Source organism: Numida meleagris, chromosome 24 (genome assembly GCF_002078875.1).
Source record: "Numida meleagris isolate 19003 breed g44 Domestic line chromosome 24, NumMel1.0, whole genome shotgun sequence".
In the NCBI taxonomy this organism is placed as follows: Eukaryota; Metazoa; Chordata; class Aves; order Galliformes; family Numididae; genus Numida; species Numida meleagris.
Window position 1 is genome coordinate 1370659 of NC_034432.1, and position 15965 is coordinate 1386623.

The following is a 15965-nucleotide window of genomic DNA, read 5'->3' on the forward strand; positions in this document are numbered from 1 at the left end:
CTAGGCCCAGGCTGCAGTGCTAGGCCCGGGGTCAGGCGGCGCTAGGCCCAAGGTCAGGCAGGAGCTAAGCCCAGGCTGCAGCGCAAGGCCCGGGGTCAGACAGGCGCTAGGCCCTGGCGGAGGTGCAGGCCCTGGTGGAGGTGCTAGGCCCGGCCTTGCCGCCAGGCGGCGCCGTTGCCCACGGCCCTGCCCCGCGCTGCCGCCCGCCGCTGCTCGGCCTTCGGGTCGGGCCGAGCGCACGCCGCTGCGCGCTGCTTCGCTACCTACAATCGGCACATCTGCAGCTAAAATGCCGGGACCTCGCATTTAAACGCGGAGGTTTCCCTCGTCTGAGCACACAGCCTCTGAGCTTTGTGGAAAGGCGCACGCATCTCGTGTCACACTGACTGGCATTTGCCTCACACCTCTCCTTGGGTTTTCAATGGGATGAAGGGAGTTTCAATCCGATCGGTCCCCACCGAACGGCTTCTTTTGGTTCCCCCTTGGCTCCAGGCACTGTGAGACCAGCTTAAAATAAGCTCCCCACTGTTTGAAGCAACTCACGGTGTGAAGCTACGGTGTTTCCCAGAAGAAACCCACTGCAGCAGTGCCCACAAGAGGCTGCTCCACTGACAGCCCGTGTCCTGCACCTGCGGCGGGCTCAGGCCTCTGGTGGGGCACCAGAGAAGCACCATGGATCTGATACAGCCTCAGTGCAGCTCTGAGAGCCGAGTAACAAGAGCTTGCTAACGAGGGATTACAGCAGAGGATGCCGCAATACGTGCTTCTCAGCATTCAGAGTTTCAAGGAGAAATCCATGCTTTTCCAGGACCCTGACCTCAAGCCGGGCTCTTTTACAATGCCTGTGTACAGCCCCACGTGTCAGTGCCTCGAAGATGTGCGACAGGGACACTCGCTGCGCTGGGGTCTTTTCTGGGATGTGCTCCCAGCCGTCCTGTGCACCAGGGTGGGTGCTGAGCCCCACTTAAAGACAACACGTCACAGCCCCGTGACCTTCCTGCGGGCCTGCGTGTACGGACTGCGTGAAACCACGCACCTCTAGGATTGAAACGCCTCTCTCAACTGCATCTCCTGTGGAACACCACCATTCATTCAGCGAGCCCTGTGTGCCAAAACAGGCGCATCACAATTACAGTTCTGATCCAATCCGAGAGCGTCAGACATCAACGAAGCAGACATCAACAGGAAGCACCAGCCAAGGAAGGCAGCCATGCAGGGTTTGTGTTCAAAACCCTGTGGAAATGGAGGGTATTTTCCATAAGGGATATTTCTGAAATAAATTACGATGAATATCCCCTACAGATCACAGAGGGCGATTTTAGAAAGCATTCCCGGACTGCTTGCTTTAACAGCTCTCACTCCGGGTTCCCTCCACCACCATGCACCTTAGCCGCATCTGGTTCGATAAATAAAAAAAATAATCCTTGATGCACCACATTTTTCCTTCCTCTGTGCTATTTTCTGCGGTACACAAAAATAGGACCCACGTCTTTCACAGTATTAGCCACAGAATCACAATTCAGCAGTACAGATGAAAAACAAAGCCAACGATGCAACTTGCCATTGATCTACAGGAAAAAAAAAAAAAAAAGGATGGGGCCTTTTTCTAGATGCAGTCTAAGCCCTCTGATGTACTGCACGTCGACGATGCGGGCATCAGGAGCTCCTTGTGAATGAGATGAATGCTGAGCTGGAAGCTGGTCTCAACACAAACAGCTGGTTCCAATCGCGAGAAATACACTTACTGAAAGTGATACGCTGCATCTGATGAACCAAATAAACACGCCCTAAGAGGGAGAGTGATTCAGACCCTTTGCTAGCAGGTTTCAGCTTAAAACATCTCTAATTAGGCTGTTCCTCATAAAAAGAAAAAAACCCAAGTCAGATCATTCACTCTAATGGAATTCCTCAGGAAATTCCCAGAACTGCACAGCTACCACAACGATTCCTCGCTCCTCCGAGCTGTGTGTAACCCTTTGGTGACCGAGCCCTTGGAATTTCTCTTTCCATCGCAGCAGGAGAGGCGATGTTACAGCTTTACTGCTTTCTCCTGACACCTCCCCCAGCGCTGTTTTAACAAGAAGTAGAGATGTAAAAATATGAACGTTTTGTCTTTCTCTTACCAACACTGTATGCAGATGTACTTTACTTTCCTCGTACTGGAGGATAATACAAATGCACGGGAGGAGGTAGGAGGCATCAGAATGGAAGCCTTACAAGCAAAGGAGGGAGATGAAAGCAAGGAACACAAGGAGGTAATATTCCTTACTGACAGTTGGCTGCTTCCCTAGCTTTTGCTCTGTGAACTATTAGTCACAAGTGGTTTTGGGCAAAGGATTTACATTTTCAAGGGAGAGCGTAGGCAAGAATCAGAGTAAAGGAGGAGAAATGATCAGGATTCTTTAACACAGCAGAATGGAGGTCCTCGAACAGCAACCCTCTGCTGGTGTCACTGCAATTTTCTATGCAGAGTCTCAGCTAGTTCTGTTTCAGTTACGTCTAGGGATACTGAGATGAGCTTCCCAGCTATGGATAAAACGGTCATTACAAAGTTTGGTCTTGGGCATTCCTAGAATCATTTTGCAACTGTTTGGAGGTACTGCTAAAGGCCTCGGGATGGGGATCAAAGCACACTGCAGTAAAGACGATCAAAATACCTAACATGGAGTCATAAAAGAAATGGGAAATATTTTCTTTAATGGAAAAGTTATTCACAGTAGTAGTACTGATAGCCAGGCTAAGATCAATCCAGCAAACTTCAGAATAAGTAGAATTTTACAGTATTAAAAATCGTAAGAAATTTTAACTCAATTTCTCCAGAAACTGTAAGGAAAAGGAAAAGACCTTTTAATGAGAAAGCATCCTTAGGAAAACTTTGCGTGCTCTGTAACAAAGGAAGACAAATTGGGGGGGAAGAGGCACTTACATCACCCCACAAACAGGAGACATCCCATCAGTCTGCGCCAGAAGCTGCGCAGAACAGTGCTTTAACGCAACAGAAACTCTCAAACAAAAAAAAGGCAACAGTAGCTCTGAAATTCAACACGTAAAAACTGCCACAAAGCCAAAGCTATCGCTGCCTGCCTTTCCTAGCGCGAGCTGGCTAGAGCATCCAACAGCAAGACTCAGGAAATGACACAATGAGAGCTCCCTTACCTGACAGAGGCTGCAGTGCCTTCTCAATAGAAGGCAACGGTTCCTTTCGGTGCGGTCGATTGAGCGAGGTGGTCTCCTGTGCACTGAAGAGTCCAGGGCTGTCAGTTAATTTTTTACGTCCATTGGTGCTGGTAGAGTTTGTGACTCTGCAGCTGCCTATTGCACTTGTGAAAAGATTCGTGTGTTCGTCGCTGCTGGCCGGCTCGGAGCTGGGAGTGAAGCCCCCCAGGGACAGACCCGGGGAGCTGTCGGAGCAGTCTATCTGTAACGGCGTCTGCAACCCCAGCGCTAAGGAATTGGACTCCGAAGGCTCCCTCCGGACCCACTGTTCATCTCTGCTTAGCAATCCCTTTGAAGGTGACAGGTGGGGACAAGACATGTGACATCTGTGTTTCTCCTTATGCTTGTACCTCTCGCCGACAGCCTCCTTCCCAAATCTGTAGCGCTTCAAGGACTCCAGAACTGTTCTCGAAGAGCTATTAGCCGTGATGGTGTCCATGGAAACCTGTGGCTGCTCAGAAGTACGATGCTCTCTGTGTTTGTGGCGGTGCCTGTGCTTGTGTTCGAGCATCCAGCCGTAAGCCATCTCAGGTGGAACACTGGGGTACGTGCTCATGGACAAGAGCGGGGTCCTACTCGTCGTCAGGAAAGCCTCCTGGCGTAAAAGTTTATGCTTTTTCTTGTGGTATTTGGTGGGATTGAGAAGCAAATGGCCCGTATGCATGTAGGAGGGTGGTGGCAGCGGGGTGGTGAAAGAAGGGGAAGGTGGTGGAGGATAAAGAGTCGGAGGGTACCTTCCGTAATAACCTAAGCCTATGGGAGCAGCTGCGAGGGGGGAAGGAGAGTAAGGCATGCCGTAGGAGGGATAGAACCCGGTGCTGGAGAGAGGAAAGCTGAGGCTATGCATGAAAGGCATTTCTGCCATAGCCTCCCGCATTTTCGGAGGCCTGCCTCTCTTCTTCTTTAAATCGGGTTTCCGAATGTAGTGCAACGGATCTAAGGGAAAAGTAGGGTGGGTATAGAAACTATTGAAATTGATCCGGAAGATGGTAGGCAGTAGATCTCGGGGGATAAAATGGTGACTCCTGTGGGTTATCCTAATCTCGCTTAATCGACTGATGAGCTCTTCCAACTCAGCCAGGAAATCCGGGTCCTGCCTACCTCGGAGCTGAGGATACTTCTTTTTCCTTTTTCGCTTCTGCCTCTTCATTTTGTCGTAACTAAGGTAATCGTGACTCCGGCGCTTGCATTTGTGCTTATGCTTTTCTTTGAGATTACTTAAAACCGTGGAAGCTTCGGGCGCAATAAGGGAAACGTGATCGAATGAATGCCTCTTCTTCTTCTGCCCGCAGAATTTCTCTGCTCGGTCTGAAGTGCTGTTGTTATCCGTTCCTATTCCGCTGTCGCTGGGGATGGTCTCATCGCTGTGAGACTCGCTCACGGGGGAAGGAGTGGCTTCTTTCAGCGATGTCAGCTCGCTCAAGTGAGAAGGAGAGTTTGGCAGCAACGTGGGTGGAGATAATCTCCTCCTTCCCTTAGCAGCTTTCTTCATTGCGAGCGTCTGAACAACGCTTCCTTGCCTGGAGTGTATGTGCAAGTACGGCACCGAGCTGGGCTCAATGAATCCCGCGTCGCTGCTGACAGGGCTCTGTCCCCCGCTGACTGCAGAGGACTGAGAGCAAACAGGGGATGGAAGGATCTCCGCATTATTCGCTGCTGAAGGCAGCAAATGGGGAAGTACTTGGCCAAACGATGTCCCGGGAGTTTGTTGAGAAGATTTCTCGAGAACTGTCAGGCTGGCAGAATTGCCGGTCAGAATACCGTTCAGGACGGCTTTGGGTTTCCTTCCTCTCCTTTTTCCTATGTAAATCGTTCCTTTCTTGCTGACATTTATTTGCTGGCCTAATTTTGAACCAAAAGTGGCAGCAAGAGTTGACACTGTGTTGTGGAGCTTCGATTGCACTTTCCCTTTGTTATTTGGTTCCACCGTACTCGAGAGAATCTGATTCAAGAGTTTCTTTCGCTTCAAAGTTTTCATTTTATTTATTTTTCGAATAATTGTTTTCATTAACTGTCCGTTATTTCTCTTGGCAACTTTTCTGTCTGAGTCTACTTCCAAATCACTCATGCTACAAATATTAGGTTTTTGGACTTCTTCTGGCCCTCGGAGCTGGTCCTTCCTCTCAAAAAAATCCCCGCTCCGATGCTGATCGCTTTCAGACTCTATCTTGTTTGAGCTGTCTGTTCCAACAAAAGGCGCCACGGAAAGAATCGGTGGCTTCATTTTAATCGATGACCTGATCTGTCTCTTAGGCCTCCCTCTCTTTTTAGGAAAAGCTTGTCCCGATAAACTCTGCTTTAGGGAAGGGATTTCCACCTCGGGCTGCAAAATGGGAGGTTCTTGCTCTTCTTTTGACTGCACTGAGAAGACTTTCGACGCTGGGATCTTTAGAGTTCTTTTGGGAGGACCTTCAAGCTCCGGCATCTCCTTGGATTTAGGTCTTCCTCTTTTCGGTTTATACATGTCCGGTAAGAAATCATCCGACATACACAAACTTGAAGGTTGTTTGTGAGCACTGTAGAACTTTTGAGTCTGCTTGTCAGACTCGGTTAACAGTGCAAGAGACTGCCCGCTGCCCTCATTCAGTTTTGGCAACTGATGCTTAACGAACTCGTGCTCTACGAACGAAGACGATCCTATGTTTTTTAAGAATTTGGCCTGCTCCAAATTGCTGTTTGATAGTGCACTGTACGAAATGTTTTTAAAAAGCTCTGACCTTTCTAGTTCCAGACCCTTCGGAGGTCGGCATGTGCTTCTCGACACCACTTTCGTCCATCGTGGCTTCCTTCCTTTTCTTTTCTTTAAAGGTTTTGATTGCTGACTAGCGCTCAGATTTTTGGCTCCTTGGCAGGATTTATCTGATGCAGCTATTGCACCGATCTTTAGGAACTGCTTGCTACTAAACAAGCTTGTAAAACTCACTACCGAAGGGGTGACAGTAGCGTGAATGCTCGTTTCAGCTGCCAGAATGGGTTTTTTCCCTATAGAAGGGCTAGTTCTCGAAGGTTCTACATAAGCAGCTTTTGAATCGCTTAGGTCTTTATCAGCACCTTTAAAATCGGCGCTCAGAGTATGGTTCAACGTTCTGTTTATGTTTAGAAGCGTACTGTCGGGAGAAAACTGAGTTTTGCCAATCTGATCTGAAATACCTTCCAAGAGATCCGCCGTGGAACTCAGATGCAGCGTGTTAGATGCTAACTGCGAAGACGTCGCTGAGAGGCTCCTGTTTAAGGTGGTAACAGACACTGTGGGTGAGGGCGACGGGAGATTTCCCTCTCCTACTGCACTAAACGGGGACTTGGCTGTGGATACGTCCGAAGCACCTCCTGTCCTGAAGTCTGGTGAAGTGCAATAGACTGGAGGCTGCTTTTCGTGCTTTGATGTTTCATAAATCCCCTTCTCACTGGCTGAGTAACCATCCTGCGGGACGCAGATTCCTTCGTTAAACATCTCTTTGCCTACGTCAGCGATTTCTTTCCGAATTGAAAACTTTTCCAAGATACTTTCTTTGCTCTGCCTCACAATATGCTTCTCGAACGTTTTGCTGGTAGTATTTTCTTTCAGTAAATCCGTAGTCTCGTGGCTTTCAAGGCTACTAACGTTTGAATTGCAAGGGAGCTTAAAGGGCTCCGAGGCAGGCAGAAGGGAGTCTGCTTTCAAAGTTCCAGAGTCCTTGTTAACCAAACCCACCGGAGTGCTGATTCCTGTTGGCTTCTTTCCAGAGTCCTTGCTAACCAATCCCACCGGACTGCTAATGCCCACTATCTTCCTCCCAGAGTCCTTGTTAACTGGTCCCACCGGGCTGCCAATCCCTGGTGTCTTCCTGCCGGTGTCTTTGTTAGTCAGAACCGTGGCGCTGCCAGTCCCCGGCATCTTCCTCCCAGCATCCTTGCTAACCAATCCTGCAGGACTACTCATTCCCAGCAACTTCTTCCCAGCATCCTTGTTAACCAGCCCAGTCGGAGCGCTGATCCCAGCTGGCTTCTTTACAGACTCCTTATTAGTCAATCCGGTTGGAGTGCCGATACCTGGAAATTTCCTCCCAACATCTTTGTTAATTAATCCAACTGCAGAGCTGGTCATCGGCTGTTTCTTTCCAGAGTCCTTGCTAACTAACCCAGGTGGAGTGCTGATCCCTGCCAGCCTCTTTCCAGAGTCCTTGTTAACCAATCCTATTAACGGGCCGATCCCTTGTGGCTTCTTCCCAGAGTCTTTGTTAACCAATATGGCTGCGCTACCAATCCCTAATGGCTTCTTCCCTGAGTCCTTACTGACCAATCCAACAGCGATACCGGATCCCGGCAGTTTCTTTACCAAATCTTTATTCACTATCCCGCTTGCAGGTATGGTTCCTGGCAGCTTCTTCCCAGAGTCTTTAACCAAACCAGACGCAGTTCCGCTCCCGGGCTTCTTCTGCTTCGTTTTGGAAGACTTTGAAGGAGGACAAGTTGCAATAAGTTGAGCCAATTTCTCTGTTACAGTTGTTGCTCCATTAATCTGGGTTCTATCCTTTAAGTCAGAATTATGGCTACTGATAAGAGTCGGAGGAGATGACTTTATATAATCTGTCATTTCAGTGTGCAATGGGGAAACTTTCTTAGGTAAGGGATTTGTTTCTACTTGTATACCTTCTTCCACATGTAATTCAACGGTTGTAACTTCTCCAGCTTTCTTGTACGACTTTGAAGGGTCCTACAAGTTAATAAAAGAGAAATTCTTTAGGAAGAGAGCACCAAGATCCACTACCTCAACAAATTCTATTAGGAACCTGTCAATAATTCTTCTTTGTTTTGAAGGACATTCTTTTTTTACATAAAGCTTCCCAACACATCTTTGAAATGCACGGATGCATTCACTCCAACCTGGGCCTAAGAATGGAAGATTCCCATCCCTTTTAATTACACGTACACACAGTTTCAAAACGTTACAGGACATATCATCCCAAGCATTGAGCAGAGAGGGAAAGGCATCAGTGCCATACTCATCCATCTCTCTCCGATAAAAACGAGTAAGACAACTGCATAGTACTTACTGTATTTAATTACAGTCAGCACTGGACGAATTACATTTTAGAAGATTGTAACTATGGTTGGCAAATATCTAATTACGCTGAAGAAAGATATAGCCCGGATTCCTTTGAAATCATTTGATAAACAGCAAACTTTGGTGCTGCTCATGAATGAAGCATTTACTCGGCAAGCTATACCAGCACGATTTCAACGGAAGACTGCAAGCTGGGCTCAGTCTGACATGATTTCCTAGAGATGGGAAAGAGTTGCTTGGGTAACACGTGTTGCCTGAGCTGTCAGAGCCTCTGCAGTGCACAGACGTGCTGACCTGCTGCTTTTCTGCAGGGCCAGAGCCAGGGGTACCGCTTCCTGGCACTCAGTGGAAGCTACTGAGTCAGCACGACCCATAGCATGGTTCCAAACCTGAAATCCAACCACCGCAGCCGGGGCTCTCAGACATGCTGGAGATACAGGGAGACCGTGAGTCCCAGAGATCTCCAGTCAATAGTATTAAAGTAATCTTTTTGATCAGCCTAAATCACAGCGTTCCTTCTTGTAGTTCTGTATTATTAAATGCCTCTGCTAATGGGAGGTATTGCTATCACTAAGGCGTATCACACAGAAAGAGTAAGACTGTTCTAAAGTGACCATGGAAATTAAACTTAAGTAGTGCACAGCCACAAACTTTGGTAATAACAAGAGCATTTCTGTATGGAAAGGAACAATGGAAGAAAACATTTGAATACACTGCGCGTGCACTGAGGAAATCAAGCAACTCTCTCAGCTTAACAGCATCAGTACAGCTCTACCAGCACCGGTCACAGCGCTTGCATCTACCAACTGTAAGTATTTTAAAGGAAGTTATCCAAAAACTAGTCACAGCAGGTCACTCCTTTTGCCTGAGATGAGCCCTGACCACTGCCGAGATCTCTGCTGGGCTCACACTTAAATCCTTGACATACCAGAAGTGAAATGTCACTGATGTTGCCACCACTGCCTGCCAGCCCGAGTGCGCTGGAAGAAAACAAGCAAGGCTTCCCAAGAACAGGGATGTGCCTCAGATCTGAAGTTCTCCTCTTGGGGAAGGGTGGACATGAGCATCGGTGGAGGCTGGATGCCTCCAAATCCAGCAGCAGAACAAAACCCACCAGTCGTACGGGCTACTGATTTTTAGCTGTGGTGGAAAAGGAGACTGTGGTCTGCAGAGAATAGTTTGGCACTCAGCCCAGCTTTTCTGTGGCAGCTGCAATCTTATGTAAATTCTGCCGGAGCGTCACATTTCAGGAACTTCCCCCCTGTTCACCCACCCTCGTAGTAGTCACCGAACCCACAGCTGGGGGCAGGGAGCAGCCCCATACCCTGACACATGGGGACAAAAGGGTGCCAGGCTTTCCTGAAATGACTTCTGTTGTGCAAACAATCACTGCACAACAGGGTAGGCCGGAATCTGAAGTCCAGAATATATCAGAGTGCATTCGATGAGCACAGCTCTTCAAAGCTTCGGCGTTGGGCCGTGTTCACATGCAGCTCTCCACATGGGTATCTGGTCCCACGCTTGCATTTTGTCCCTGGTGCTGGAAGCTGCCTTACAAGAAGCTCGTTAAGCACCGCATGACTTTATGCAATCAGTCTAAAGCAAGAACTCACATCTCAGATCCTGCAGAGAACACTCTTGAGCTACTCCCAAGGAAATGAACCAAAACATCTCCTCAGCTTCGTTACCTTTTTGCTCCAAGTTTTTCACTGGGTGGCTGTGATCTCATCAGCAGCTTTCCCTGCCTCACCAAAGGCAATATGCACAGGGGCAGAATGCCGTACTCAGCAGTTTTACAAAGAAATAAGATGAAGCAAAGAGGCATGTCCCAGCCTGCTCACCCTATTTTAGAGTCACAGCAGACTGTAGCTATGTTACTATCACTTCTTGCCTTTGTATTTTCTAAAACTTCAGCAATGCAACTCTGCAATGCCTCTGTATGTCTTTGCCACGTACCCATCAGGGAAGCACTCATCTAAAACTAAGAAGCAAAGTCTGCATTTATCTGTAAATACGGAATGGAAAAATGGAATCTTTGCCATTTTTTCCTGTTCTGTTCTCTTCTCTTTAGAACGCTCTTAGCTTTGTTACCTTCACATTTCTGGAGGACGAACCAAACAAGCTCACCCACCGCTCACCGCCGTGAACGGAGATGAACCATCTGCTGGCACAGCCCAAGATGCTGCCCAAGTTTTAGAGTCCCTTCAGCAATGAGCTTGAGATCCTGTCAAGAGATGGGTGTGCAAAGTGTCCTCCTATTATATTTTACACTGATATTCCAAGGGAAGGATTTCTACTGCTTCCCTCCGTGCCTTGGCAGTTAACTAAGCACACTGCATGTGCTGAATTCCCACTCAATTCCTCCTTCAAAAGCACGGACAGTTCGCTCTCACGGCTATAAAGATTGTCACAGCTTGCTCCGAATCGGTCACGGAATTGCTTCTCCTCGCCTCCTCTCCACAGAAAGGAAAGATTAAGGGATCAATTTCATTTTCTGAAGCGTAATTCCCAGTGCTAGAACTTGCTTTATTTCATCACAGTAAGAAAAAAAACCACCCTCTGGTGCAATATTCAAAACATGCGGTAGTTTCAAACCCTGTTTACCATTTGTTTCTAGAAAAACAAATTTTATCTCGTGCTGGAAATCAGCAGGATGCTGTAAACCATCGCTCCAACAATCAGGGAACAGAGTTAAACAACTTGTGCAACATTTCAGGACAGAGTCAGAGAGAGAGCAGAGCATCTGAAGTGCATGACCATTAGTGGGGGTCTTGAAACTACTTTAAGCAAGGAGAATCTGAGTCACAGAGACAGACTGGTGCTTCTCCAAGCTGTACACTTACGGACCAGACAAGGAGCATTCCAGAAACGCGCTACTCACTTGTTTTGAAGGACAGTGCTCATTCTTCTCCTCTGTCATCTTCCCACTCTTTGGTGGCCGTCGTGGTTGCTTGATGCTGGTTTTTATCGCAGGCCGGCACACATAATTCTCAAGGTTCTTAGGAGGCTTTTTCGTTCTCTTTGCTTGGAGACCAATCTTCAGTTTCAAGTTTCCCTCCGAAAAGTTTGTTTCTTTCACTGAAAACTGCTGCTGTGCATCAGCCAGAGCCTCCTTCTTCCCATTCTCCGCACCGTTCCCCTCCCGATTCTTCTCACCGTCTTCCTCCTCCTTGGTGCAGCTTTCCAGCTCTGCTTCTCCCTTTCCCACCAACGGGCCAATGTTTACCAGAGAGGGGCTTTTCCCAGAAAACCCTTCAGAATCAGAGCCCAAGCCTAACATAGCAGTATTCCGAGGGTCCATCACAGGCGGAGCGCAAGCCTTCGGGGAACTGTGGGGAAGATTTACGGCGATATGTTCCACAGAAGATCAGTTCTATTACTGGCAGCCAGCATCTTCTACTCTGCGAAAGGAAAACGAAGACAGAAGTAAACCCCAGTCTGAGAGGAGAAGTGAACTGAATAGTAAAAACGATCAGAAAGCAGTTGTGTTTCAGAAAGCTCTCGGGCTTCAAAACTCCAACCCATCCCGTAACCCAGTGCAAGAGAAATGTTATCCCCAAAGCCACTTCTCAAATGACAGCTGAAAATCAGAAGCATACAATGAACGTTCCCATTCATCCACGAAACGTTCTGCATTATGATTAAAGCTAATACCGATCATCAGCATAACTTGCTTTTAAAATCAGAACCCAACCACCTCCTGGCATTGCCACACCGACCCAAGGAAATGGCTGCACCTAAAGAACCATGCAGCTAATTAGGCCTGTAACGAGGCAAGCAAAAATCACAAATGATGCGGTTTTAATCCTCTGAGCCACCAGAGAAGCTCAACTTCACCCAAGGACGCAGCGGTTCGGAGATGGGCTGCAACACCTGCGCAGCAGCTCAGGGCTCCGCACAATTCAAGGACTGGGAACAAGGGAGAACGTGAAGAAATAAATAAATTGCACTTTCGTTTGTACCTCCAGGAACACGGGAAGAGCCCACGCTTCTGTCCATCACTGGGACACGTGTGTGTGTCTATTTAACCTATCCAGCAGGGGGAACTTGCTCATCTCAACTTCCCCAAGAATTCAAGCAGAAGATGATGGGAGCTGACTAACGCAAGGGCTGCATCTACAGCTATCATTTCTCAATAAAGGCATCCCCCCAAAATCAAAAATGGGATTATTACCCAGGAGACCGGAGGCAATTAGATAAAATCGCCATCTTACAACCAGATTTAAATAATTAAAAAAAAAAAAAAAAAAAGCAGAAGGGTGACATGGGGGACTAAAAGCAAGTCAGTAGCAGGTGCCAGGCTCAGGCCATTGGGCAACCTCGTGTCAATGGAAGTGGGATCTACACGCTGACACACAAAGCAAAACTGCCCAGCACTTAATGTATTAGCTCATGTATGAGCTCAGAATTATTTGCCTTAAAGAAAAGGAGCCATTCCAAGAGGCCGCGACGCAATTCAAGTCTCAAACCTTTGTTCACACAAATGTTTCCTTCTCTCGTCCGGTAACTGCAACCCAGAGCAGCCACAACCCCTCAGTCACATTCTTACAAATACAATTAATGAATGAGCTTAAAATCCGAAACCGAGTCGTATGGAAGGAACGACACCAGCGCTGCTGCACCTGGCTCCACGTTCCCTGCAGGCAGACGAGGGATGACACCAACACCTGCACGGCTCCATCAGCTGCAGGCCCACAACAACGCTCCCCTCCACAACCCGAGGCTGCGGGGTGGCCCGTCCCATTCTGCCCTGAACGGACCCGGAACCATCCCAGAAACAAAGTCCCCAAACCCACGGCTCCCATCAACACGCAGCCGGTCATTTCATTTAGCCATTAATTCCTCTCCGCACAGACAACAAAAATGCTAATCCCGGACCTAATCATCATTTTGCCTTGATCACTGTAATCTTCTTCTCTCTGACTCTCCAATTATCCCACTCTAATTCATACAGAATGTGTCTGCCAATTTGATCGTTTTCATAACCGCGGACTGATGACATCTCATCCCTTTCAATCCCAATAACGTTTCTTCTTCCCTACCCCACCAAGTTCAGGCTTCCCATCCTTGTGCAGAACCCTCCTTGGTTCCCAAGCTGCTCCCATTCCTCAGTGCTTCCCATTTCACCACTGCGTGTGTTCTTTTTTGGCCCTTTTTCAGCTTTTTCTTAAGAAACACCATTCTCTGCGGTACCCTTCGCCCTGCAGATGCTCCCCATCGTGGACCTTTACCGCTCCTCGTGCAGCTCAATGCCTTCAGATCTTCCCATGGACGTCATGTAACCGAGCAGCGGGACAGCAAAGCCACAGCCTAGAGGCAGCTGGAGCAGCTTCCAACGCATTTACCCCCCAAAAAATCCCAAGATTTGGTACTTCCAGGCCAACAGACGATCCCAGGCACCTGAAGGCTGCGTGCCTTCCCTTCCCACATGTGTTCCATGGGCACACAACTACTCGCTGTCATTACACCACAGGATCCCTGAGCTCAGAGAAGCAGGCTCGCCAAGCAGCCGCTCCCTGAAGGGATCCCCACCGCGAGCCGCGCTGCGTCCATCTGTGCCCGGTGAGACTAATGGCACGTTCAAGCAGCAGAGCCCGACTGCTTGTGCCCACCATTAAATATCTTCCAAACCTGCACGCGGTCACCGGAGCGCACCGCTTCCCATCTCCTCAGACCAATATGTCCCGTGACGAGCAAGCAGCGCAGCACGGTGCGCCCGGCCAGCCGCGCTGCTCGCCCGTTCCTCGCCCAGCGCCCACGTCCTGCAGACCCACGGCGGATCCTCCCACACCAACACCCACACGTTTCACTTCAAGGCTCAGAGCGATGCGACAAACTCCATTTCCCACCCTGTTCCAAGTCATTCCAGCTGCTTTCATCCACGGGATCTGAGGTCAAGGCAGATTTTGCTGGATCTGGGGCTCTCTAGCACCAAACACCTGCGTGGCCAGACAGATCGCCACCGAGACGCATCCTCACCGTTACCCAAAGCAAAACCACATTGAACTTCCAGTCGCTCCCCCCACAGATCCCGCAGATCTCAAACCACTCCTCACCACGCAGAAGCATTTTCACATCTCTTTAGACACGCGCTGCCCGGGAGCAAAGCGGGAGCAGAACCATTCTTCTCCTGTTGATCCTTATTGCTGTGCTGGCGCATCCAACCCAGCACAGATTAAAGAGGAGATTTAAAAAGCCAGCAGCCCACAGCACACCAGCACCTACTTAAGAATACCTGCTGTGTGAGCGGATGGGCTACGTCCACCTTTCTCCCATCCACAAGGCCGTCTCACAAACCAAGCACTTCAACCTCCCCTGCTATCCTCACGGATGCTTTTAAACTCCTGAAAACAAGTTTCTTCCTTCGGTCAATTATGACTCTTAATTTTTTGCCCTTCGTTATCGCTCTGACACGATGCGATTTTCAGGTGACTGCTGACTGCCTGTTGCAACCAAACGTAACCGGAGTCCCAAAAGTTGGACCATTTTGGTTTTGAAACCAAGATGCACAAGATCCTCCCCCCCTCCCAGTGTCTCCCAGCACCACAGAGCTCAGAGCAGCTCCCAAAGCTTTCATTTTCGAGTAAGAATGCTTCTTCAGAGCTCAAGTAGGCAGACAGACGATGATTTTAGAGCCCATCTCCACCCATATGTTCAGCCAGCTGCCGGAACTTCCCCATTCGCACTGAGGCAGCAGCACCGGGCACGAGCTCCGGGTCCTCACCGCCGACCACGTGCAGCACAGCTCTCTGGCTCTGACCCCTCGACATCGTTCCCCGCCTTCTCAAAGTGCTGCTTGTGCAGGTGCCATCGACCCACCCCGGCGCGAGGAGAGCAATCAAAACAGACAAGCAAAGACGCGAAGAGGCGCGCTGCTCCTGGGAGCCAGCCCGACGCGGATTTCAGCGCCCGATGGGAAAGCCAAAGCAGATGCACCCGAGCAGCACACAGCCGCCCCGCGGTGCCAGCTCCCCAAACCCTCCCCATGACACGGGGAAGCCGGAGCAGGAACCCACAGCCGGGTTTCTTGTTCAACTCCTGACAGCGCGCAGCTCCCAAGGGAGGGAATACGCGCCCTGAGGCCATCGGATGGAAACCCACATTCCAGGCTCTTTCTAGTTCTCGGCGGAGCAATCAGCGGGGTGAAGGAACCACAAACCGAGGGTGAGAAACAGAAGTGAGCGAGGCTGGAGATTGATGGAATCGCGGAATTTCAGGGGTCAGAAGGGGAAATCACCTCATCCAACCCCCGGGCGAAGTGGGGTCCCTACAGGAAGGAGGTGCACACACAGCACAGATGACACAGGACAGCAGCACGTTTCGGCTTCTGATCCGAGAAACGGGTAAAGCAAAGAACCACGAGGCTCAACCACCAAACCCGAGCTCGTAAAGCTGAATGCAACGAAAGCGTCATTCCCAAAGCGTGATTCGGGGCGGGGGGACGGCTCGCAACCACAGAGACCCGGGAGCTGCTGAGCGAACGCAGCCAACACCCCAACGCGGAACAAAACCCATCCGCCAGGTGAAGCCCCCCGCCCCGCCCCGCACCTCCACCGCCCGCACGAAAGGAAACTCGCGGCCTCCCCGCAGACCTCGCACGGCCCCGAGCTCACCGGGAAACTTCCCGGCGGCCCCCGGGGAGCGGAACGCCGAAAGGTCCCGCGGGGCCGCGGCTCCGCACCGCCCCGAGCGCGGCTGTCAGCGC

At 49.7% G+C, this 15965-nt stretch overlaps 1 protein-coding gene across 3 annotated transcripts in view; it reads right to left on the minus strand.

Moving 5' to 3' along the window:
* Window positions 1-15965, minus strand: part of ASH1L (ASH1 like histone lysine methyltransferase) — a 39371-nt gene that overhangs the window by 22728 nt on the left and 678 nt on the right. Inside the window, exons 2-3 of one of the 3 annotated variants that reach the window (XM_021376601.1) lie at window positions 11142-11656; window positions 3157-7909 (exon numbers count right to left, since the gene is read on the minus strand). In XM_021376601.1, coding sequence (XP_021232276.1) covers window positions 3157-7909; window positions 11142-11561 — 5173 coding nt within the window. In that variant the 5' untranslated portion in view covers window positions 11562-11656. Of the gene's footprint in view, window positions 1-3156; window positions 7910-11141; window positions 11662-15965 lie in introns of all 3 variants that reach the window. The other 2 variants (XM_021376600.1, XM_021376602.1) reach the window with 2 other exon arrangements.